This window comes from Sus scrofa, chromosome 12 (assembly GCF_000003025.6).
Source record: "Sus scrofa isolate TJ Tabasco breed Duroc chromosome 12, Sscrofa11.1, whole genome shotgun sequence".
In the NCBI taxonomy this organism is placed as follows: domain Eukaryota; kingdom Metazoa; phylum Chordata; class Mammalia; order Artiodactyla; family Suidae; genus Sus; species Sus scrofa.
The window spans coordinates 11304591-11331586 of record NC_010454.4 but is presented as its reverse complement, the minus strand read 5'-3'; the positions used below and the strand labels follow the sequence as shown (position 1 = coordinate 11331586).

General features: G+C 40.0%; 2 protein-coding genes across 3 annotated transcripts in view; both read right to left on the bottom strand.

Moving 5' to 3' along the window:
* Nucleotides 1-26996, bottom strand: part of ABCA6 (ATP binding cassette subfamily A member 6) — a 144094-nt gene that overhangs the window by 37575 nt on the left and 79523 nt on the right. The gene's annotated exons all lie outside the window — the stretch shown is intronic.
* Nucleotides 1-26996, bottom strand: part of LOC100520216 (ATP-binding cassette sub-family A member 9) — a 64801-nt gene that overhangs the window by 27943 nt on the left and 9862 nt on the right. Inside the window, exons 4-20 of one of the 2 annotated variants that reach the window (XM_013980819.2) lie at nt 25519-25726; nt 23438-23602; nt 22762-22865; nt 21957-22183; nt 19091-19232; nt 18666-18851; nt 17638-17785; nt 16259-16424; nt 12419-12480; nt 11501-11611; nt 10335-10510; nt 10019-10138; nt 9474-9612; nt 8873-8963; nt 6620-6759; nt 3713-3832; nt 1488-1686 (exon numbers count right to left, since the gene is read on the bottom strand). In XM_013980819.2, the coding sequence (XP_013836273.2) occupies nt 1488-1686; nt 3713-3832; nt 6620-6759; nt 8873-8963; nt 9474-9612; nt 10019-10138; nt 10335-10510; nt 11501-11611; nt 12419-12480; nt 16259-16424; nt 17638-17785; nt 18666-18851; nt 19091-19232; nt 21957-22183; nt 22762-22865; nt 23438-23602; nt 25519-25726 (2504 nt within the window). The remainder of the gene's footprint in view (nt 1-1487; nt 1687-3712; nt 3833-6619; nt 6760-8872; nt 8964-9473; nt 9613-10018; nt 10139-10334; nt 10511-11500; nt 11612-12418; nt 12481-16258; nt 16425-17637; nt 17786-18665; nt 18852-19090; nt 19233-21956; nt 22184-22761; nt 22866-23437; nt 23603-25518; nt 25727-26996) is intronic. The other variant, XM_021068115.1, reaches the window with a different exon arrangement.

Genomic DNA, 26996 nt, shown 5'->3' with positions numbered 1-26996 from the left:
ACTTTTGGAGGTTTTTACATTTGAGCAGTAGAACAGGAGTGATCACAAAAGTAAATGAGAAACACTAGCCTAACATATGAACATGCTTCCCCCTGCCCCTTTTCTTCTTTCTAAACTGGGAGACTGCCAATGCATTCACCCTTGGTCTCTCTCTAAACGCCTCCCCTCTCCCCACCTTTGAACTCGTCTTTCAAGCTTAAGAAGGGCGCTGGCTGAGAGACTACATCTCTCTCTCCAATGCCCACTTTGTTCTGTTTCAGGCTTGCATGTCTTCCTTTTTGGACCCCTGCAAGCTGGCGTGTCACCAACACCCAGATTTACTACAGTCTGAACCCTTTCCCCTTCCTGTTCCCAATTTCTGTAAATTACATTTTCTCATTTGCTCGAGATCTGAACCTCACTCATTTCCCACTCATTTCTCTCCCTTATGTCCCTTTTCCAAATGGTTGGAAAATTCTGCTTATTGTATCATCATTATTGCTTGCCTCCAAAATCTCTTTCGCCTTTCCAGTTTGGACCTTAATGATCCCCGCCTGACCTCTTTCAACTTGTCCTAAATGTCTGTTTTCCTTTTTTCCCAGTGCCTACTCTTTCCAAACTATTTTGCATTGTTGCCCAATTAGGTTTCCTGGCATTCTACTCTAATTATGGCAATTGCCTATTCAAAATAAAAAATAAAACCTCACTAGTTCCTTATTTTTTAATAAGTTCAAACCCTTTAGCTCTATTTAATATAGGATCAGAACTATTTGCACTCTTTTGTGCATCCTATGTTGCAATTAACTCAAATTAATAACAATTCTTCAGACTCCCCATGTATCTCCATGCCCCAAACTGTTCCTATACACCAAATTCAAATTCTCCCTCATGTAAAATTCTTTTTTGGTGATGCCCCTATTTGGACATAATTTCTCTTGTACTGAATGCTGCAGTTGACAGTATTGTCTCATTTTGTGCCATGCCGAATCTATGTCAGGTTCATTTTGACACATGCTACAGACATTTCACACAGAGTGTTGTGCAGGCGTCCTCACAAATGTCCTGGGCAGAGAGAGGGCTTTTGTAAGGAGGTATTACTCAGCAAAGAGCTCGAAGCTTCAGAGGAATGTGTGAACCATATAATAAGTTTCAGACAGTGACTTGAATTCTTGGCTAACACATGGCCTGGCACAGAGCTACTTTGGGAAAAGAGGCACGTCTTTAAGATGGGACCTAGGATCTAACTTCCATGCTTCTGAAAAACAATGTCAACCCTAAGATCAGATTCTGTGCAAAATGAAAAGAAAACCCCAAGCGTCAACTGGTTTAATTCCATATCTACCAAAGCAATGAAAAATTGATTTCTGTGCGAAAAACCATATGCAGCAGCTGGATTTTATCTCAGGGTTTTTTTGTTTTGTTTTGCTTTTTGTTTTGTTTGTTTCTTTCTCTTGAATGTATTGGTGAGGGCACCTCTCAAACACATCTGAAAACACCCGGTTACTCACATGGTCAACAGCGTTCTTTTTTCAGTCTTTAACTTCAGGAAGCGAACTCTTGCTATTGCGCGGAGCTGCTGCCTCCAGAGAGCCATGCCACCGATCACTTTCGGTGGCTCATTAAAAGAAGACAAAACTCGCTCCAGCTCGACAAGACTTCCTGTGTCTTTTGTCCTGTCGCTTTGTAATTGTCCCCAAGTGCCAATATCTATAAAGCATAAAATCAGTAACTTATAAGGTGTCCCTTTAACTGTGCATTATTTATATTGTCCTATGATCACTGTTTCACCAAATGGATCAGAGTAGAGAATCTTGGCCAGAGATACAAGTGATCTAATTTATGGCATTTCTAGAGCAACTACTAAAGAAATGGGAACAAGGCGGGGGGGGGGAGATACAATACAGGAAGAAAAAATAATGACATAATAAAAGAAAACCTTGTTTTGAAAAAATAGATCTGTGTCTAGAGCTTTAAAGGATTTAATTCCTTCTAGGAATTCAATGAACAGAAACCCATATTTAGGCTTGAAAAATCTCTTCATTGCAATACTATCTTAGTATTTTTAACCAAGGTAGAAGAGTCAGCGTGCGTAGAATTTGAAATTGGTAGTGGAAATATTTTTAATATAGCTCTTGTTGAAAACTAGTTAAAAATTACCTCAGAGTTCCCATTGTGGCTCAGTGGAAATGAATCTGACTAGTATTCATGAAGATGCAGGTTCGATCCCTGGCCGGGGTTAAGGATCCAGCATTGCCATGAGCTGTGGTGCAAGTCACAGATGTGGCTTGGATCTGGCATTGCTGTGGCTGTGGTGTAGGCTGCCAGCTGTACTGACTTGACCCCTAGCCTGGGATCCTCCATATGCCACAGGTGCAGCCCTAAAAAGGAAAACCAAATTACCTCTTTTGGAAGAGATGCCTAGAAAAACTGATGGACTCCAGACTTTTAGAAAGTTCTAATATATGTACTCTAAAGGTTAATTATAACCACTAAAAAAAGACATCAAGTATGTAACTTCAAAAGTGGATAAGACAAAAAAAAAAAAAAAAAAGAGTTCCCTTTGTGGCTCAGTGGTTAATGAATCCGACTAGGAACCATGAAGTTGCGGGTTTGATCCCTGGCCTTGCTCAATGGGTTCACGATCCGGCGTTGCCATGAGCTATGGTGTAGGTTGCAGACGCGGCTCGGATCCCACGGTGCTGTGGCTCTGGCGTAGGCCAGTGGCTACAGCTCCGATTCGACCCCTAGCCTGGGAATCTCCATATGCCGCGGGAACAGCCCAAGAAATGGCAAAAAGACAAAAAAAAAAAAAAAGTGGATAAAAGAGGGAATGTGGGATCAAAAGCCCCTCCCACTTAATCAGTCAAAAAAGGAAAAGAAAAAAGAGCTAGTAAAGAGTAAACACCGTAGGATGATAGAAACTAGAAATAAAGAAATATCTTAGAGCAACTAGAGAAGAAATGCAGAGTACTTTCCAAGGAATGGTAATTACACCGACAGCAAATCTCTCCACAGCAATAGTGGAATAATATCCTCAAAACATTCAAGAAAGTAACTGTCACCCTATAATTCTACCTTTCTTTTCTCTATAGCACTTATATTCAAGGACTATTATACTGCATACTTATATCTGCTGCACAAGGACCTAGTCTTGGACTCTACATGCTTAGAAAAATGCATGGTGCGAAATAAGGAATTCGGTATGGGAGACCAGTATTGAGGGAAGAGGGAAGCAAACAAGAAATGCATTTTCTCTCTGCTGTTAGTTTTCTCAAGACCATTTTGAATCGTAGCATCCCTAAAATCATATAACTTCATCATTTTCAAGATAAAATATAGCACAGAAAGATCAAATTCAAGTTAGTAAGAATGTACATACATGTATGACTTGGTCACTCTGATACACAACAGAAACTGAAGGAACACTGTAAACTGAATATACTTCAATACAAAATTTTAGGGAGTTCCCATTGTGGCTCAGTGGGAACAAACCTGACTAATACCAGTAAGGACGAGGGTTTGATCCCTGGCCTCACTCTGTGAGTTAAGGATCCGGTGTTGCTGCAAGCTGAGATGTAGGTTACAGATGTGGCCTAGATCTAGCATGGCTGTGGGTGTGGCGTAAGGCAAGCAGCTGCAGCTCTGATTTGAACCCTAGCCTGGGAACTTTCATATGCTGTAGGTACATCCCTAAAAAAAAAAAAATTTTAATCATTAAAAATCTATTTATTACCTGATTCATCAATAGCTGATTTTCCTTCTAATTTCAAGAACACCTCATTCAATGTTGTCATGGAAACACCATAATTCTCAATGCCCTGATTAGAACATCTATCAAGATCCCTGTAGAGGTCTAAAAGTAAGCATAAAAATGCAACAAAATAGTATAAGTTGTAACAAGAGTCATAATAACTATATTTTTCAAAAACAGAACATTTGTGATAAGCCAAATGCATTCATCAGAAACAAAACTATGACACAGACATTCCCCTATTTCTAAAAGAAACTAAACAGTGTGTTAGTGTCTATAGCTTCTTGAGTATAAAAGTCTGGACATTTCTCTTCCTATGCCTAGAGAACTACATATGTGGGGGGAGGGGTTGAAAAAATGTATTATATTTTATGCGTTTTTGCAAAAATTGTTAAATTATGGGAAGTGTTATGGATGGACTGAATGTCTGTCCCCCCCAAATTCCCATGGCGGAAACCCGACCCCACAATGTGGCGGTATCAGGAGGTGGGGCTTTGGGGAGATGACTAGGATTAGACGAGGTCACGAGGGTGGCACCTTTGTGAACGAGAGCCACATCTTTCTAAGAATCGCACAAGAAAGCTCGCGTCCCTTCTCTGCTCTCCGCCACGTGAGGACCCCAGAAGTCAGCAGTCTGCCTCCCAGAGGGATAACTCACCAGAACCCAACCATGCTGGTACCATGACCTGGAGACGGTCCAGCCTCCAGAACTGTGAGAGAGACGTGTCTGATGTTTCTGAGCCACCCAGTCTACAGAATCTGTTAGAGCAGCCTGAACTAAGATGGGAAATATTTAACTCAAAACCTTCCTTAATTTAGGAATGTTTCCCAGAAAATTGAGATTTGTGCTTTCACATGACGGATAATTGGTAGGCAATATAGCAACAAATACCAAAAAACCCCTAAGGTTTATAGAAATAACTAGGTGCTGGAGATCTTTCCCTCACTTAAACATAAATCAATTAAAGGAAATAACTTTGAATTCTCACTCTCTCACTCTTTCCTCTCTTCCAATTTCTGACTATGGTGTGAAAATTACACAAGAGCCTTGAAAGAGGGAAAGTATTTATAAGGGATTACTAGGTCATTTGGAGAGGGTTTTTTTTGCTTGCACAAGGGTTTTGTTTTTGTTTTTGTCTTTTTGAGACATTGGGAATGATCCTTGGGCAGTTCAGGAAAATTGCAAGTAGAATAAAGAATAAACTAATTAAAATAATGGGAGAAATTAAAGGTTTCTATCTTAACTGTGCATAAGATAAAGAAAAACAGATGTATTCATGATTTCTAACAAGTTCTTACATCCACTTAGGTGTTGGGTTTTTAGTCCTTCTCTAAATTGTGTTCCTGCTTTTTTTTTTTTTTTTTTTTTGCTATTTCTTGGGCCGCTCCGGCGGCATATGGAGGTTCCCAGGCTAGGGGTCCAATCGGAGCTGTAGCTGTCGGCCTACGCCAGAGCCACAGCAACGCGGGATCCGAGCCGCGTCTGCAACCTACACCACAGCTCACGGCAACGCCGGATCGTTAACCCACTGAGCAAGGGCAGGGACCGAACCCGAAACCTCATGGTTCCTAGTCAGATTCGTTAACTACTGCGCCACGACGGGAACTCCGTGTTCCTGCTTTTGAAATGCATTTAATAATCGGGTAGTACTTTGTTCTGTGGGCTTCATAAAGATTTCTGTTTTTGTAAACAACACATATATCAAAGGCATTGTGCATGCATCTGAAACTATCATTATTTCACTGATTCTCAGATGAACACATTTCATTATCTTTTAACATATCTGAAGTGGGCCTGCATCATAAATGCTAGTAGGTCATGTTTTAAGTGCCAGCATTATTTCTTTCTGTTTCTTTGTTGGTAGCACATTCCGAAGTTGAGGGGGTCTTCGACTTGGTGAAATTCCATAGATACTACATATCATGTATTTTTCCAGGTGCTTATTTATATTTAATATTTTTAAATAAATTTAAATATTTTATATAACTTAATCTTCATTTAAAAAAAATCTATAGAGTCAGTACTACTGTGATCCCTTTTTATAAATGAGCAAACTGAGGTCCAGAAAAGTAATACAGCCTGTTTGAGATGACAGAGCTGATAACAGCACAGCTGGGATTTGCATCTGCCCTGTCTGGCTCTAGCAAAGCTTTCGGCCACCTCACCCCATTGCCTGGTGCTGAAATTCCTTATTAACCATGATTATGATAGGCTTATTAATTCAAGCATGCAGCAAGGGCTCCAGTACCCTCCATCAAGAAGCAGGCAAATTCCCAGAACTCAATAAAGTAAACACACTTATACTTGTTAAGTGTACTTGAGCTCAGAACTCTTGGGAAATGAAACAGCATGTTGGGAAACCAGATAGAAAAGTAGCAAAGGCAATGATTCTCCAGGATTTTGTATTTGCAGCAAAGTCGTGGCTCTTACACTGCTCAGCAACAATGGGTCAATCATAATTACTACTGAATTTTTAGATGGTCACATGTCATGGTGTTTATAACACAATCTACATGTTGGGTATCACTCCCTTAGCTCCCATCCAACATGCTGCCACTGTTTTCACAGCCTCTTCCCGCCCAGACCACCCTCTCATTCATTCCTGAAAAGTATTTCCCCAATAAGCCTAATTTTAGCTTGATTCTGCCCTGGATCTCTTCATTGCAGAGCTGCAACTTGAAACATATGTAGTATCTTCCATCTTCAGTTTACTCATAAGTGTTGTGGGGACAAGGTCCAGGGCAAATATTAGAAGTGACAATGGGGCTAGGGATAGTAAATAAATTAATGCATAGGGCCACGCACTTAGCACACATTACAATGTGAGTCTTCATTCTATTCTTAGTAACATCATTACAAATCATTCTGTGGTCTCTACATTCTGATACCTGGAAATCTGTTTGTCCTTTCCAAAGGCAAAATATACACCAGCTTTTCTTCACTTTGTGCTGCTAATTTGGCCTCAGGGATGTGCTGTTTGACAAGCGATGTTATACTGTCTGGATCACATGTTTCCTTCAGATGCAAACTGACATTTAAAGAGTAAGTTAAAGCTATTGTTATCCAACATGCTCTCTATGAATAATCATAGCATATGTTTGTCACTTCATTAATACTTATAAGACAAAACAGTATAATCTAATAGAAGAAGCAAGACTTAAATGTATTGATATCATCCAAAATGTATAATCTACACAACATGCAGAGAGACTTTTGTAAGGGATAATTGGTGGCAGATAAGGTGACTCAAATTTTGTTATTTGGAGAAAAGAGATGTTGGGTTCCTTCTTGGCTGGGATCAGGTGGAGGGGAAAGCCCAGCTTTGTCTCCATCCAGTCAACAACTTAACTTTGAATTCTCCCTTTGCAGTAAAGTTGAGTTCTGCAAAAGCTAGGATTTGAACATGGTAAAAAACAAAGACGGTAGCAATGTGGGGCAGTCACTGAGAACGTGGTCCCTTTGCTGTATAGAAGAAGTTGGCTCAATGCTGTAAATCAGCTCTACTTGAATAAAAAACAAAACCAAAAACTAATTTTAAGAAAAGAACACGGTCCTCATGCCCTGCTGATCCATATTCCAGAACTCGGGCTTAATGTCTCTGAGCGTCGGTCTTCTAATTTGTGATATCAAATAACGCTCAGCTCTCAAAGAGTTTCAAAAGAGAATACAATGAAGCATGTATGAAATCACACAGGGCATCACACTAAGTACACCCTCAAGATATAGTCAATAATTTCATCATAATTTTCGGTCCAAAATTTGGTCAAGTCAAAGCTGGTCTGTCTTCTTGATGAAAACATATAAAGTCCTTCATGAAATCACCAGGTTTTAGAATCCCCATTGTTAGTCACATCAGAAATTTACAGAGGCTCTATAATGATGAGACTATCACAATGGATCTGGATGAGATAAACCTAAAAAATCACCTGCAGATAAAACCATTCTGTGTTTACAAGACCCTATGCCAGTCATTATCCAGGACCACCAACTAGTACCTTTCCTGGAGCTGGGAACTTAAGAGTAATACAGAGCAGTCTGTTTACAGATGTGAGCGCTGAGCTAAACCAGTTAAGCATGTGGCACCTTGTCCGGTATTCATTCATTCAATATTTTTAGCTTTAACGGCAAGTAGGTATCATTTGCATTTCCTTTACCAATGAAGTTACTGAGGATCAAAGAAAGTAATTCAGGTTCTCAAGGCAACAATTCAAAATTGTGCTTGCAGGGTTTCCAGAAAAGAAGATGCTTCTTATTAAAGAGAAAAGACTCCGACAAGAACTTCATGAATGGATAAGATGTAAATGTGGTTAATAGTCCAGCAGAGACAGGACTCTAAACTGTGGGACACACCTGGAGAACAGTGAGTGGTTCTTTTAGCTGAGTGTACTGATTCAGTTAGATCACGTTAAACATGGGGTACATAATGGGGGATCCATTTAACCACTGGGCATGAAGTGACTTGAATTATTTTTAAAGTATTAATACTTTAGTGGGAAATATAGCGAGCAATTTATATCACACCTGTAATCTTGGTCCAAATATTCTACCCCTTATCAATGACGTGGGATTGAGTGGATTATTGCAACTCTTTGTCATGTCAAAGGAGCCTAATAATATCATCTTCTTAAAGCTATTTGGAGGATGAAGTATGACCATATGGGTATATTATTCATAAACATCTTAGCAAGAACCTAAACTATAGCCCACACTTAGTAGGTGATGGACATTACTTAATAGTGAAAATAAGTCTTAGCAGAAAACAGGAGACAGAAAAAAGCAAAGGAGAAAATGAAGTCAGGGAGAACAGAGAGGAGACTATTGAGATTGCCAAGATGAACAGAAATAGACATTAGAAATAGGATAAAAGAGAGGGCTGGAATAGCCAGAAATTTCTCCTAGCAAACAATGTGTTATGAAAATATTTTCTACTGTATTGAAACATAGGTTAATCACCCTTCTAGTCTCACTGTCTACAATCCTATCAACCCCTCATTCTAGCGGAGGAAGAGAGCAGTTGTGGTGTCGTTCTAACACAGCTCTCTTGAGATGGACGTACTAACTGCATAGCCTACGTGAACATACTGAGATAGCCTCAAGCCCCCACATTTCCAGCACATTTGAACATACAGTCAGGGCTATACCTTAAGTGGTAGCCAATGCCCCATTTCTTCTTGAGGAACAGCGAAGAGCCCGCACACCTCAGCCTTCCGTTGGATATAAACACCTTCCTATCTGTGTAGAAAGAACAAAATAAATTGCACTAAGAGGTGATTTTTTTCACTACTGATGAGAGAACAAATTCACTAATAAAGAATGTATCTTAGGAACATGGCTCACTAACATGCAAGCTAATTCCGGCCATATATAAGCCACTTTCTTTGCCAACCAATAAATAAAAGGATATATTATGTTAGTTTATTCTCTAGTCCATTTAGAAAAGGTTGGCATACCTCAAAAGGACCTCTTTCAAGCCGCCTGGCCTTCATACTGAATAAAGCATACTATATCTTTGGGAGCAGGATATGTGTTTTATAACCAGTGAGATGCTTTGCAATAGGGTCAGGATGCTTCCACAGGAGGCTGCCCTCAGGGACAGAAGGCTCAAATGGGTGAGAGGACGATTCTCCTGTCCTGGCTCATGGCAGGCACCTGCATGGCAGCTGCGTTGGAACGTAGCTCTACATATTCCACGTGTGTCCCTAATTGGTCACTCAAGATCCATGAAAGAAAACCACGACTTACCAGCCAGGAGGTCAGCCTCATCCATGAACTGAGTACTGAAGAGAATTACTCTGTCTGATTTCCTCTCTTTCAGGAGGTTCCACACACGGTGCCTTGAAAGAGGATCTGACCCAGCGGTGGGCTCATCCAGTAACAAAACCTGCAAGGTAGGAAAAGCACATAAAAGCATTTTCCCCTTCACGCATGATTCTTAAAGACAGCAGCACATAATGGTCCCTTGAACAACATGGGTTCGAACTGCACAGATCCACTTGGAAGTGGGTTTTTCTCACGACACACTACAGGACTACACGACCCTCGGTAGGCTGAATTTGCAGAGGCAGAACCGCAGATATGGAGGGCTGTAACGTTAGAGTCGGATTTTCAACCGGGCCTTGTTCCAGAGTCAACTGCACTTGTGAAATGGGAGGGAGAAATATTGCAGTACTTACTTTTTCATGGTAAGAATCCTTCTACACTGATCATTTGCAAATGAAATGTTAGATTGAATACAGTGGTTTCACAGCCCTTAATCTGTTGTCACCCGTAATTTCAGTTTAACTTACCTGAGGATCTCCTAAAATGGCAATCCCCAAAGTTAGTTTCCTTTTTTGTCCGCCACTTAAATTTTGAGCAAGAATGTCTTGAATATTTTCCATCTCTAAGTCCCGTAAGACTCGTTGGACCTAACCAAATAAAGGATTTTTAGTCCAAAACCTAGAAAGGTTCTCTTAAAAACACTTATCACTGTGCTGGTCACTGCAAAAGGACTTTTTGATCTTTCGATGATGAATTTTGCAGCAATCACACAAATTCATTTAGAATTTTCTAGGTAAACAATTTCCTTTTCACGGTTGCATGACCTCTAACATGCTCATCTACCTCTTGCTCGGCTCCCTGTGGCTGAATCCCTTTTATTTGAGCGAAGAGCCGGAGGTTTTCTCTCACGGTGAGGAAGCCAAACTGCACATTGACTTGCGGACAAACTCCAGTGAGCTGGCTGAGATTTTCTAGGTCCGCCACTGCTGACAGTTTGTTATTGTAGATGGTGACTGAACCTAGAAGGGACAGAGTTAGTGTCAGGATAACGTCGCATGCTTCGTTTAAGATTTTGGTTTTTTCTTTTTAGGGCTGCAGTTGTGGCATGTGGAGGTTCCCAGGGTAGGGGCTGAATCGGAGCCACATCTGCTGGCCTACACCGCAGCCACAGCAACGCCAGATCCGAGCCACATCTGAGACCTATGCTGCAGCTCACGGCAATGCCCGATCCTTAACTCACTGAGCAAGGCCAGGGATCAAACCCGAATCCTCACAGATGCCAGTTGGATTCTTAACTGGCTGAGCCACAAGAGGAACTCCTAAGATATTTTTTAAATGGAAAACAATGTGTGTCAACCACCAGAGTCCTCTCAGCATATTTTACCCATAAGAATACTGTACACTCCTTATTTTTTTTTTTTTTTTTTTTTTTTTTTTTTTTTTTTTTTTTTTTTTGCTTTTTAGGGTCATACCCGCAGCATATGGAGGTTCCCAGGCTAGGGGTGGAATCAAGAGCTATAGCCACTGGTCTACGCCAGAGCCACAGCAACGCGGGATCCGAGCCGCGTCTGCAACCTACACCACAGCTCACGGCAACGCCGGATCCTCAACCCATTGAGCGAGGCCAGGGATTGAACCCACAACCTCATGGTTCCTAGTCGGATTCGTTTCTGCTTCGCCATGATGGGAACTCCAGGAATACCGTACACTCTTGACTAGTTAAAAATGTAATGTTCGCAATACATGTGATCCAGTGGGAACACCACTTAGGAAGGATAAAGCTACTTAATCATGAGATATTTATGCCACAAAGATTTTCCTAAATAAATAAAATGTAAATCTATACGATAATAATAACTGGAGGAGATGTCTAAAGTTTTAAATACCTGGGTGTGACCAGAAGTTAATGAAGCTAATTATTGAAATTAACTAATGAAACTAATTAACTAATGCAAAGCACAGTAAATTCATTTGCCCTCGTTCTTGTCATTCAATGCTTGTCTTCTCACCTGATGTTGGGACCGAGAGTCCACTGAGTATATTTAACAGGGTTGTTTTTCCAGCTCCACTGTGACCAAGGAGGGCAGTGATGTGGCCTTCATATACGTCTAGTACCAGACCTGGCATTATTTCAAAAAAAAGGACACCGAGAGCCGAGATAGTAACTTTACATTCTCTGAAACTGTTATAAGTTCTTATAAAAATTATGTGTATATTTGGCTAGCAATATTCAAAACAAAACCCATTCCCAAAATTCTTCCCTTTAAAATTTCATCTTCAATGATGCACATTTTATAGATGTAGGATAGCCACAATCTATCATGACATGATTAAAAAGGATTTTTTTACATTGAGAGTTATTTATTTACTAGTAAACCGAAATTCGAGGCTATAATATTGCTTTAAACTGTGAAAAATAATAGTTTTACATGGGTTTCAACGTGCAAAAAGCCAATTCTACATAACGGTTTCCATTGACCATTAGTCTCCTTAACTGGTCCAGTTCAGAAGAATCACTGTTTAACCTCGTAGACCTTAGAGAATGATAGATATAATAAAGATACTTAGCTTCCTGTTAAATTATACTTAACCTTAGAGCTTTCAAGCTCAAACAATTTTTTTTTTTTTGATAAAAGCTGTTCTGTCATTCAAGATAGGCTGACTACCATAAAGATAGCTTTAGGGTCACAGCATATGATGAGTTGAATATGAACAATATTACGCTGTATCTTTCAAACCTATGACATCAATGGCGCATCTGATTTCCTAAAACTGTAATAAGATTTTTAAATTTACTTGGAAGAAAACATAATGTGTTCAAATAAAAGAGAGCCACGATATCTGGAATACGGGCTCTTAATCGCTACAACGGTGAGGCAGAGTCACTAGATCAAATTGCTATGTTAAATATGACGTCACTTTATTACCTTTCAAAGCTTCTACTTTTTCATGCTTTCCTTTTACATAGTCTTTTTTAAGATTTCTTATTCTGAAAAAAAAAAGAGGAAAATGTTTTGAGCCAATTGCAGAGGTGGACAGAGAAATGCTAAGTCAAGTCATTGAGGCTGTTGGGAGGTCTGGGGGTTCTTTTTCATCACACAGGACCAGGGGACTGGCAGAGGGTGTAGGGCATCTCACAGAAGCAACATTCCTGATTGTTATAAACGGAACAGGTCACACGATGAGGAGGTGGCGAGGGGATGGGGACAGAATGCTGCAAGGACTGTGAGAAACGGCTCGAGAAGAGGAAGGCGGGAGATAGAATCAACGCCTGGAAGAGACGATGGTGGGGAAAAGAAGAAAGCAGTGCACCCTAACAGAAAGACCGGAACTTTGGAGTCAGACCATTCGGGATCAAGTCCCAGCGGGGCCACTCACAAAATCCCTGGTCTCAAAACTCACTGAATTCAGTCCTTCCACAGTAAAACTGATGGCATGAACTATGTCATAGGGTTGACTGGCAGAGTGAATAAGATCCTACACGCAGAACACAGAACACCGGCGACATCGTACACTTCCAAAGGAGAGGCGAGGAGAGGAAGAAGATAAGGAAAACGGACTACAGAGAAAGAGCAGTGACGGTCTCCGGTAAGCCAGGTCCTGTGAATTTTATCTGCATTATTCTCTTACATCCTCACAAGAAACCAGCAGGTGGGGACTCCGATCCTAGCTTGCAGACGGCTGCCTTCTCACTGTGTCCTCACGTGGCAGGGAGAGAGCTCCAGTCTCTCTTCCTCTTCTTATAAGGACACAGATAGCATCATAAGCGCCCCACTCACATGACCTCATCTATCCCTGAATACCTCTCAAAAGCCTCACCTCCACATACCATAACACAGAAGGTGAAGACTTCAAGACGTGTGCTCGCTTTAGCAGCACACGTACTAAAATTGGAACGATACAGAGAAGATTAGCATGGCCCCTGCACAAGGAAGCCATGCAAATTAGCGAAGCATTCCATATTTTTGAACTTACCTAAAAAACAGTATCAGACTCGGGAGTTTGCATTGTGGCGCAGCAAAAAAGAATTTGACTAGTATCTATGAGGATGCGGGTTCAATCCCTGGCCTCGCTCAGTGGATCGGGGATCTGGCACTTCGGTGACCATGGTGTAGGTCGCAGACGTGGCTTGGATCCCACGTTGCTATGGCTGTGGTGTATGTAGGCTGGCAGTGGCAGCTCTAATTCAACCACTAGTCTGGGAACGTCTGTATGCCACAGGTGCGGCCCTGAAAAAGAAAAAGAGAAAGAAAGGAAACAGACTCACAGACATAGAGAAAAGACATATGGTTGCCAAGGGGGAGGGGAGGGAGGGGGATGGGCTGGGAGTTTGGGGTTCATGGATGCTAACTATTACATTTAGAATGGCAAGCAAGGAGGCCCTACTGTATAGCACAGGGAACTCTACCCAATCTCCTGTGATAGAACATGATGGAAGATAATAAAAGAAATGGAATATATTTATATGCATGATCTGGTCACTTTGCTGTAGAGCAGAAATGGGCACAACCTTGTAAATCAACTATTCTTTAATAAAAAAATTCAATTGAACTTTCTTTTTTTTTAAAAAAAGACTTAAAAAAAAAAAAAGAAAAAAGAAAAAAAAAGAAAAGGAGTTCCCGTCGTGGCGCAGAGGTTAACGAATCCGACTAGGAACCATGAGGTTGTGGGTTCGGTCCCTGCCCTTGCTCAGTGGGTTAATGATCCAGTGTTGCCGTGAGCTGTGATGTAGGTCCCAGACGCGGCTCGGATCCCGCGTTGCTGTGGCTCTGGTGTAGGTTGGTGGCTACAGCTCCGATTCGACCCCTAGCCTGGGAACCTCCATATGCCGTGGGAGCGGCCCCAAAGAAATAGCAAAAAGACAAAAAATAAATAAATAAATAATAAATAAAAAATAAATAAAAAATAAAAAAAGACTTCAACACAGGAGTTTGGAGGGGACAATTAGTCCATTTAATTCCAGTTAAGTATGGAAATAACCGAAGAGGATGGGCTGTGAAGTGTGATGTCTGGGGAGCTGAGCACACGTGAATTCAAGTGCCGCCTCTTTCCGTCCGGTGAGACTCTGGGCAAGCTGCTTGGCTTTTCTCAGCCTCTGTTCCCCTGCCATTTCTTTCTCAGGGAGTAACAGGTATTGGTTTGTTTTGCTCCTTAGTTCCAAATAAACAATCGGAGTGATGGCTTTTTTCCGTATGTTTTAATAGAATTTTATCTTAATGTTTTGGTAATAGAGTCTAGATGAGGTAGACCCACTCTGTGGTTGGCACAAGAATGCATTTTAATTGACATTCCATTCTTCTGCCTTCTCTCCTAAGAGGTAATGTGAGCCCAACTAGTTTGGTCTCTGGGGTAGAACTACCTGGCGTCTACTGGTTGCAGTACAGGCCATAGCAATGAAACAAGAGAGGTAGCCTCAGGTGGCCAATCCATAGATCAAACTTCTAAGCTATCTGACAATCAGTCAAATATGTGTGATTCTCTGCTCCCCATACCTCCATCCATTGCTAGCGATACTTTTCCTAGAGCATAGAGCTAATTCACAAACCTTCATACCCTGCTCTTTGCAATGGCTAAGTCAAAATGCTTTCTCTTAGCATTCAAGGTTTTCCATGACTACTCTGACTGCACCTGATTCTGGCCTATACACTGCAAGAGACATAAAAATGAGAGTTCCAATTTGAAGGGAGATCACAATTCTTGATAAAAACAGCACTAAAACATCAGGAATGAAAGAATACTACCCTCTGCTGTCTGTTCCTATTGGACCCATGCTTTCAGATGTTAATTAACTATTTAGACTGTAAGTATCATAAGTGGTCAGAGTTCAAATAGATTAGTGGAAGAGGTGGATTGGAAAGGTTTTATTGGTGAGTGAGACAAAGGCAACACTGAATGACAGGCAAATTCTTTTTTGTCCTTTTCTCTTTAGGGCTGCACCTGGAAGTTTACAGGCTAGGGGTCGAATCAGAGCTGTAGCTGCCAGCCTACACCACAGCCATAGAAATGTGGGATTCAAGCCGTGTCTGTGACCTGCGCCACAGCTCACAAGAATGCCAGATCCTTAACCCACCGAGTAGTGCCAGGGATCAAACCTCCATCCTCATGGATACTAGCTGGGCTGGTTAACCACTGAGCCACAACAGGAACTCCAATGATGGGCAAATTTTGAGCCATGAGCTAGGGATTTTAGGTTCTTCTAGTTGTTTGGAAATAAAGCAATCAGCATTGAATAAAACACACACACATCATCTCAGAGGGAAGATATACATGGCATGAATACTTATAATTTGCATTTCCTTCCCATTTTTCCGGAATCTCTCTTCCCCTTTTCTGTGCTTCCTGTGTCTTCCTTCTCATCTCATTGATCAGGAAGCAAAAGGAAGGGGACAAAGTGAATCACACAGAAAAAGAGGTCAGAATAATGAAGATAATGGCCGTATCTGTCATAAGGGAATGGGCAGGGAAAAAACAGAAAAGGATGAGGAAGAGAAAAAAGAAATAATCGGGAAAATGGAAATATGAAGATTTTTCTCTTCATTGATGGTTATTGCTAACTCCTGAGATCTCAGTAGATGTAAATGTGGATAATGTGAAAAAACAAAGTGCTATGAAGAAGGAGTGAAGCCCTTTAGGAGTGTAGCAGCCTGGGGTACAGGTGGGTACAAAGCGACACTAAAAGAAGTCTTCGTCACATTTGGGTTTTGCCTGATACATCTCTGGTTTCTGACCTGTTCTCCATTTGCACCTCCACATAATACATTTATTACCTGATGGCTTCTTTTCCTTGGAATTCTGGAGACACCGGTTCAAAAGAGTCGTTAGACGAACAATTTGAGTCTATTTCATTCTCAAGGGCCACATGACCAGAGCTTTGGTGTTGAAACCAAAACGATTTCAGGAAAAACCAGGGAGAATGTTGACGTCCATATTCAGCTATGCGAACAGGAGGCAATTAAATACTGGGTCAGTCACCACTTTAAGGATTACTGTCACCATAAGACAGAACATCAGTGCAACTCATTTGGGAAGCATTTAGAAATTTCTAAGGTCCAGTATCAAATACTAGCATTCTTTTTTTTTTTTTTACACTGCACCTGTGGCATATGGGGTGGGAGTGCAATCGGAGCTGCAGCTGGGGGCTACCCCAAAACCACAGCAGCACCAGATCTGAGCTGAATCTGTGACCTACACCCAGCTTAGAGCAACACCGGATCCTTAACCCACTGAGTCAGGGTAGGGATTGAACCTGCATCAACAACTAGGTCCTTAACCCCCTGAATGGGAACTCCAAGCACCACATTTCTTTAACTTTCATTCTGACACAAGCACCAACAGTAATGATTATCCTTAATCTCTTGCAAGTGCTTTTTTTTTTTTTCATCTTTTTTTTTTTTTTGTCTTTTTTTTTGCCATTTCTTGGGCCGCTCCCGCAGCATATGGTGGTTCCCAGGCTAGGGGTCGAATCGGAGCTGTAGCTGCCAGCCTACACCAGAGTCACAGCAACGCGGGATCCGAGCCGCGTCTGCAACCTACACCACAGCTCACGGCAACGCCGGATTGTTAACCCACTGAGCAAGGGCAGGGACCGAACCCGCAACCTCATGGTTCCTAGTTGGATTCGTTAACCACTGCGCCACAACGGGAACTCCTTGCAAGTGTTTTTAAAAGAAAGTAAGAATGAATGAAAGAAACTATCTAAAGTGTTATGGTAGAGCAAAATCTTAGAAAGAGATTCTACAAACAAAGTGCAGAATACCACTAGGCTTATTTTATAAATTTGGGGAAAAAATGCTTGAAAATTTACATTCAATATGTTGTAGGAGTTCCCGTTGTGGTGCAGTGGAAAGGAATCTGATTAGTATCCATGAGGATGCAGGTTCGATCCCTGGCCTCACTCAGTGGATTAAAGATCCAGCTTTGTCATGAGCTGTGGTGTAGGTCACAGACACAGCTTGGATCCCGTGTTACTGTGGCTGTGGCATAGCTGTAGCTCTGATTCGACCCCCAGCCTGGGAATTTCCATATGCTGCAGGTGTGGCCCTAAAAAAGCTAAATAAATAAATAAATAAATAACTGTTGTAGACAGTTCTTTTAAAGAAACACAATAAATGAAATTATGTTGGATCACAACCACATTACTACTTACTGGGCAAAATTTTGTCCAAATATAATGTCAATACCAAATACAGAAGAATATCAAAAACCAATATGAAAAGAGTAGCTATTATTAGGTACTGGTTGTTTGAAGAATCCAAATGGCTGTTAGCATTCACGTCATAGTCCAAATGTATAAGCTGAAAAAAAAAAAAAAGGTATGTTTGGAATTTAAAAAGGATAAACAAAGCATTAAGAATTATTATTGTCTTATTCCTGCTGGACCCTGGGATTGAAAAGATAAATGAAACAGCCTCTATCTTTACAGTGCTCTCGTCTGTTGGAAGATACAGCAATGAAACCATCTAACAGCAAAGGAACTTGGGAAGTAAGTGAAGGTAGGTACCAAGTGTTTAGAAACCCACAGGCATCAACAGCCAAGTCCTCCAGGCAGAGGTAAAAGCAAGGAAGGTGATACCTGAGCTGGCTGCAGGACTTCACCAGGTTTATGACGGGGAAAAGGAGGGCATTCTGGATGCCAGACACCGTTTGAAAGTGAAAACAGGAAAGGGGAAGATACTTCCATGGTTGAACAGAAGACAGAGTAATTTCTTAGTAATAGTAAAATACAAGTTTATATGTAATATAACCTTTTGTTTAGCATTTTATAGTTGTGATGTCATAACTAGAATTAAAGTTTCTGAGAGGAGATTCAATTTCACATAGAACTGGCCCATCAAAAAAATAAAAATTTGTTTCTAGGGAATTCCTGGTTTTCAAATAATTGTGATAAGATGAAGGGGCTTGTTTCCTGAGCATTAAATTGGATAAATGTTCCTTGGAACAGTTCAATGAAACCAAAACTGGACCCATATCAATAATGGAGTATCAGTCTACATCAGACTTTAAAGGAACGTTATTTATGCTGAGAACGTAGAAGAAAAAGTCTCATATCTTCCCAGTGTGTCTTTACAAAAGTAGATGGGGATTTTAATAAGTAGCACATGTTGCATGAATTATGCAGAGGGAATCTGTTTTAGATGCTTTGTAAAAAAATGAAGTGGTTACATTAACTCTTACCTGGGCCATTCCAGCAGTGAAAGCAAAGGGGCTAAGAAGACACAAGGTCCACTCCAAAAATGCAGGCAGATGTCTGTACAAAGCTGTGAATCCCAGACTTCCCCACAAGACAGTGAGGAGAAAGACGACCAGTCCAGTGAGGAAAGGTTTCTTCACCAACACGCTCACCAGGAAAGCCAAAGTTATCTGAGAGGAGAGAAAAACTTCAGGTAGTGTATAGTCCTCTGAGAATCATCAGTACTGAAAAAAGAATTTCATAATTCAAGAGTATATTTCATTATTCCCCCCAACCTCTAGATACTGTCTCATGCAAAGAATCAAAAACAGAAGAGGGTGAGCAGAATCAATGAGAAGTTACTGGTCAGTGTCTCAGAGAAAGAATCCAGAGAGAGAGAGAGAGATTGATATTCAATTCACCAACTCACCAAAGACAGGCCATAGAGGAAAAAAAGGGTGAAAACGACCATGAAGCCAGTCAGGATGACAACGGGGGCCGATTTTATGATGACAGCCATCAAAACTGCCATAATAAAGATGAAGCTGGTGTACATCAAACCCCAGGAGAGCCTAGCCCAGAAATAAAGCATCAGTTCAAAGGACTGTTACATCATCACTTTATTCATTCATTTTTTTCAGCAGATGACTTGTTGAGATTACCATAAACCAAGAGTTAAAGGAATGCAGCCGCTAATAAATCAGAAAATTTCTCTGCCCCAAAAGTTCATATTTTAAAGGGGAAGGTAGGCAATAAACAAGTCAAGTAAAATAAGCAGCTAATTTCAAAATAAGACAGAAATAAACTGGATAATATCATGAGAGTAATTTGGACAGGTTTCCAGGGAAGACATTTATGACGACTGATTTGTCAGTTCTGGACTTTTTCTTTCGGTAAGTATATAACATCATGGGGTAAAAAAGGATGATGAAGCAGGGATCAGTAAACTTTTTCTCTAAAGATACAGAAAATATATATTTTAGGCTTTTCAGACTAGTCTCATTGCAACTATTCAATGCTGCCTTTGTGACACAAAGGCAGATGCAACACGCACGTGAGTGTAGTTGTTTCCCAGTAAAAATGTATTTGCAGACACTGAAATCTGAATTTCACCTAAATTTTCGTGTGCCATAAAGTATTATCATTCTTCTGATTTTTTCAGACCTTTATAAAAGCCATTCCTAGCTGGCAATTTGTAAAAGAAGAGGGGGGGAGGGGCACAGAGTTTGCCAACCCCTGGCATAAATGATCAGATATAGGTTAGATATAGAGACAGGTAAATCCATAGACATAGGCTATGGATAGATACAGATATACAGATGGATATGAAAATACGATTTCCCTGCTATCAACTGCAGAGAATCAGGAAGAAAGTTATTTATAGAGCAGAGAGAATGAACTCTCCAATCACGGCGATCTGGGTTCAAGCTTTCTCTGCTACTTGGTAACTATATGATTCTGAGAAGTAGCTACTGAACCATCTCGAACCATCCTTATCCTCTACTGAAAAATAATAAGAGAATTAAATGAAATGTTGTATTTCATGAGTTTAATATGGCAACTAGTTTATAATGGGTCCAGAATGAATAGTAAGTTTTATTTGAAGGAGAAAATGCCACCATGTTTTGGGACGTCTCCCCTTGTTGTAATGATTCCTTTTGCACAATACCCTTCTGTTCTTCTGAAATTGTTCACCTCTCTTCATTTTTTCAACTGCCATAATTTCACTCACAGGATCTACAGAGTATCACGTCTTTTTCTTGTGGGGAAAAAGCCCTGACTTTTAAAAATCTTCCTTTGATGCATTTGTTTTCTTTTTTAAAAAAATCATACTGGGGAGTTCCCTTGTGGCTTAGTGGTAATTAATCCGACTAATATCCATGAGGACATGGATTCAATCCCTGGCTCTGCTCAGTGGGTTAAGGATTCAGCATTGCCATGAGCTGTGGTGTAGGTCACCAACATGGCTCAAAGCTGGTGTTGCTGTTGCCGTTGCCATGGCTGTGGTACAGGCCGGCAGCTGCAGCTCCAATTCCACTCCTAGCCTGGGAACTTCCTATGTTGCGGGTGCAGCCCTAAAAAAAAAATTAAATTAAATTGGTTACTTTTCTCTGTCTCTGTACATTTCCATGATTTAAAATATATATATAATGACCAAAATTTCCTTCAGAATTGAGTTACACAATTTCCATACAAAAAGAGACACCAAAAAAACTCCCATTCTAGATCAAACCAGCAATCCATTTTCTCCACTTTTATACTCAGTTTATTCAACACTTCCAAAGGAAAAATAAATATATTTGGTATAAATTGGAATTATGAAAAATGTGGGCTCTTCCTACTCAACAGTGTTGAACATTTTTTAAACAACTACGTGGCATATGTCTAGAGCTATTCTATATATTTTATAAATCTTGTTTATCATTGAGCATATCATCACAGTGTGTAAAGGCAAATTCCAACCACTGCTCTCTGACTACATCTCAAAAACACCCCTTGGCCAAACTCATTCAAAAAATTTTTATGGCTAATTGGGGATTCGATCCTTGGTTTCTTAACTAGCATTTACTGTCTCCTTGGGCCATGATACTTCCCAGAGTTCAATGAACTGCTATTTAACATCAAGTATTTAATTTTTGTTAAGCTCAATAAAACCTACTTTAAAGACATTCCTTTTTAGAATGCTCATGACCAATGAGAGACAGATACTATTACCAGTGCTTCACAGAAAAGGAAACTAAGGCTTAGAGAGATTAGGTAACTTGGTCAAGGGAGTAGGTACCAAATGCTCAGATGGACATGATCCATGGCTTCCCACTTCCCTGGTCTGCCTTATTACCACCCTGCTACTCCTCCACTAAGGAAATCTCTATACTTAAAATGCGTAACAGGCTCTTCTCCTTGGGTCTCATAAAAGTGGTGACCCATTCATTGTGGGGGCAAAATTGCTCGCCCTTCCTAACAAAATGTCTGAAACATATTCATTGAACATAAGAAACCTCAAGTTCTTACATATTTAGGTTCACCCAAATATGGTGCCCAGAGGACAAACTGTCATCATTTGTATTGGTTATTGGCCTGTGTTTCAACCACCTGTAGGATCAGGCTTTCCTTAACTCAAAGAAGTAAGAAAAATTTCATTTACCAAGCCCATGGGTCCACCCACTCCATTTATACTGCACTACTTTATGAAAGCATCAGGTTTAAATACAATACTTTATAGGTCTACGGAGTGCAACCAGCTAACTTGATCTGTTTACTTATGTTGCATGATGGATTGTGGCCCTGTGATTTACCAGAATGCTGATTCTCGAAGTCCCATCATTGTCATCAGTGCCTTAATGTGCTGTCTTTCTTGTGTGACATTGATTGATACGTAGTATATAAATGCAGAAAAAGAAATAATGCAGAAGAAAATGAAAAAATCAGTTGTAACTCCTGCTTGGGCCACAAAAGGTAATATCTTCATATTTGTACCAGTAACTGACATCAGTTTTTCCATCACTGAATGATTTGTTGTGATCTGAAGAAAGATATCAGTGAACACATTGTTACCTTAAGCTCATTAGAAGCTCGTGCATTTCTTCTCAGTTATAAGAAGCTATGTGCATTCCACATGTAACTGCATGTGCCCATCATGATCTGTCCCCTTGTGGTTCCCTGATTCCTGGCACCATCTCTACTTACCATCTTCACCAGACAAAATTCTACATATGCTTGAAGTCACAATGGAAATGTCACTTCTGTTAATAAGTCTTGTCTGACATTTCTCCCCAGAGAACCTCCTGCCTCAGTGTTTGCGTAGCACATCGTTTACAATTCCAGGACAGAACCAAACTACTTATTCATATTTATAACTATTTATTCATTGCTTTATCCCCCCCCCACACACACACACCCAGTATCCCAGGAGAAAAGTGCCTGTGTTCTACTCATTTCTGGATCCTTAGGGCTTAGCATAAGATTTAAATAGAGTAGCTGTTCAGTATCCTGTGCCAAATTAATTCAGTGAATAAGTTAATTCAATGATGGATCCATTTTCTCACCATCCATGAAAACTGAATTTACAATGCGATGAGTTTCCTTTAACTCAATACTCACTTCTATGATAGCAGCATTAATAGCAGCTTGAAAAGCTACGAAGCCTTTCTCCCAGAACACTGAACTTTCACATGTGGCTTTTTCATCCATTATTTGACAATGAGCTTTAGGGAAAGAAAAACACACCCATTATGATAGGATGGGACACTCTTTGTTGCGGGAAATATCGAAATTTCAAATGTTCCAAATACACTCTAGGGCTATAATAATATAATGGGTGGGAAGAGTTTTCAGGGGAGACTTAAAAAGAGTTCACCAGAGGAGAATACACCAGAATTACTTTATTGTTCTTAAGAATGGCTCTCAATGGTTTTTCATTAAATCTTACAATTGTCTCCATGAGTCAAGAATGTTCCCTTAAGCCTTGCTCTTATGCTGCTTGTGCCCAGAAAACACTTTTTCAAAAAATGATTGGGAATCACTGAGCAAGAGCCTCTTTGTGAGGTTTTCTTTAGACGTAACACAGGAATAATAGCAAATATAATTTCTTAGTAAAACAATACACCTAAGAACATAGGCTTCATTTAATAAGAAAGAATCTCATTTCTGTTCAGAAATTAAAAGTTTATGTTGCCTGTGTCTGTGTAGACGTCTGCTATTACATACGCCTCCTTGTGGCTAATGATGTAATAGCAAAATTTAAAAAAAATTTTTTTTTTTCTGATAGAAAAGTTACCTGAGTGATCTCTGTGTTCCTTCATCCTGGGGATTCTGCCGCCCCAGAAGAATTTCAAATGATAGGAGAAAGTATCTGTAAAGACGACTCTCACTGCATCCGTAGAGTAGTTTAAATCCAGTTCATCCATGCTCTTTTCATCAGGCCACCCCAGGATAGGTCTTCCTGACATGTGAAAGGAAGGGACAGCTAAGAAAGAAGATGTCTGTGGGGTCCAGCACAGCAGATCATCTTCAGTGATATTAAAGCTCTTTTATGCTAGTTACTTCTTCACCGTAAGCAGGGCTGATCCTAAATAAAAGACTCCCACTTGGAGAGACTAGATGGGGGAATCTTAACATTTTAGATAAAATTAGAAGCATTATGGAGCAAACGCTTTTTTTAAAAAAATAGATTATACCATTCTGAATAAATTATTTAATCCATAATTCAAAACACAAGGCATCTGGAATCACAACAATGCCAATGTGTCCATTTAAACTCACTGCAACACAGATCTACCTAAAGTTGACACAGATGCCATAATTCTAAGTATACACTGTAAGTAGAGTATATATTTCCATTTGACAACAGTGTCAATGTAGCCAAACTTCCAAAGGCAGCATAAGATTGTTTAATTCAGACAGCATCTAAAGAGACGTTGCTTATTCTAAAACATACAAACGGATGACCGTTCCCAACCATACCCCGACCATTTAACCTGTATAACTTTCCACAGTCTGGATTCTGCTGCAAGTGTGTGCCTAGTGCCATTCAGCATCTTCCTTTATCCTCTGCATTTCCTGCAATCTGGTGTCTGGATCCAGAGGCCGAATCAAACATGGGTCTAATTCTTTTGGCAAGATCATACAGTGGTGGTACCTGCCTTCATCAGAGTGTCATAATTTTGGATTGTCTCTCTTTTTGAGATAGTAGCATCCATGGATGCTCAGTACCTAGATCCATTACCTTAGTGGGAATTTCAAAATCATGATGCTCTCTTGCCATCATATGTCTTTCCTTTATCAGTAGAAAATGTTTATAAAACAGTACTTCCATCACCTTCTTGGTTACTCGATTGTACATACAGTTCATATGAGATAAATGCTAGTATTTCCCCTGACTTACAAATGTTCACAAGAACTGATTTCCTACCCTCCTTCAAAGGCAAACAGGTTTTTTTTCTTTTAATATTCTTATGAGAGCATGGATCTACATATACTTTGGATGAGTTTCAAATCATTGCACTTACTCTTATTGAAGCTCAACGTAAGCCAGCTCTGACCAGTGGCACTCTCTTCAGCTGAGTCCTTCGGACACCACCTGTTCATTCACAAGGGCTCCCTAGCTCTCTGGAATGACAGGATTCTTCATCCTGTCAATTTCCCTTCTTCTCACACTGAGTCTCCCCATGTTTCATGGACACAGGGGTGAGAGAGTAGAGGAGTCCATAATTACCTATTAGGTATTTTCCATGTTACAAATCTAATATCCTCGGAAAAACATTCGGATACTGCACCACCAATACAGCTGCTGAAAGTGGCTTCTGTAGCCCTCATGTTGGGCTTCCCTGCTTTGCAGTGGCCGCTGGTTTCCTCTTAAAGGGTTCGTGCTCCTGTCTTGGGTCCATCAGATACCCTACTGCTTCCCCTTGCTCTCTCCCCACCCCCTTACATTTTGAGGTTCAAAGAAACATTTTTGTCACCAAGTTTTGTTGTAAGTATTGCCCATGGTTTCTTGGTTTTGCTATCTGATTTCTCTCTCAATTTTTACATGAGTATTTGAAGAGATTAAAAAAATCGTGCTGTCACCTCTGTCCCATCTTCCCATAATCTTCTCACAAACATACATTTGAATGATCCTGCGCTGTCTCATTTTGATGTGGATTCATAAGAGGATAACCTTTTTAATGTAAAATTTCTCAAATTAAGAGACAAGTAAATAGAGTAAAAAAGCTCCTTGATAGTTAACGGGAATATGTATTAAAGGTGTTAATTAAATCTAGACACTTGAACATTTAACACAATTTATCAAGGAAATTCCAAAATGAATCTGTGTATTTCACAAATAAGGAAACCACCATGAAGTGCCAGGGAACATACCTTTCATGAAGGGGGCAGAAGCCACTTTGTTCATTATCTCCTGGATGGTTTTGGATTCGGGTGCAAAGGCAATAATGTAATTAGAGTCATTAAAATTATCTACACGTCCCAGATCCATCGCAGGCAGTTGAAGGAAGTCATTAACTTGGTGTAAATTGGAGGAAAAGAGGAATGCAAACAGTGCTAGAAGAAATGAGAAAAACCATTCCTACCCAGCAAAGAGAGAAAAATGAAGCAAGTCAGTAGTCGTTCCACCACAGATTCATCATCCACGAACAATTTAAAACACTTAATTCTGTTACGTTGCTTGGACACCGTTTTTTTCTCTCTCCCACTTTCAACTTCTCAATTTTCTTTTGTCCTTTAATCTGCAGATTTTGAAATATGTACATCACTCACGAAGACAGCACTGTGGTCTCAATTTCAATTAGAATTAAGAATCTAAGTTTATCATAGTTCAATTCAAATGTTAAGGGTTGGATTGCTTCATGAATGGCCTTGTGATATGCAGTTGTGTTGAAACTTGAGTGATAATGATAAAGAAATGTTAGGTGGTATGAAAGAGATAAGCAGCTTCTATAAACAAGAGTGAGGCCATATACTTATCTTCCGCTGCCTGCGTATCAAAGATCGTTCCAAAATACTGCTTCACAAAAAGAATTTTGAAAGCTTTTATCATTATAACATTCTGGAATTGGAAATGCAACAGAATACATTTGAAATTTCATGATAAGAATGCATTTGATGGTTTAGTTATAATTTTAAACACATGGCCTTTAAAGGAAGTATTGATTTTATTCACTAGATGATCTTATTTTAGCTATATATGTTGGTCTATTTTTATACCTATATCTATCTAGGTAAATACAATGACAGATATAGTACTTATACTGAAAAGAGATGAAAGGTTAGAAATAAAACATCTTTATAGTGTAGAATCCAACATTTATATTTATATAATCTTTGCTCCACACAGGGATTTTTGTATGCTTTTTTCACTGCCAATCTAAGCACTCAGTGCATATTTGTTGAAAGAACACACAAACACACACACACATACATGCACACAATGCTCAGAAATTGAAATGTTCAGAAACAGAGGCAAAGATTTTGAAACCAAATTTATGGTTACCAAAGGGGAAACGTGCCTGAGGGGAGCTAAATTAGAGGGTTGGGGTTGACATATACACACTACTATATACAAAATAGATAGGTACCAAGGACCTACTGCATAGCACAGGGTAATGTACTTAATACTGTGTGATAACCTATGTGGAAAAAGAATCTGAAAAGAAATGGATATATGTATAACTGATTTACTTTGCCGTATACCTGAAATTAACACAACTTTGTAAGTCAACTAAACTCCAATAAAATTTATTTTAAGAAAGGAAATGAAATGTTAATGTATCAACTCCTGAACTGGGGTATTTTACAAGTGATTTTAACTTATTACATTTTTCTGAATTTACTAAATT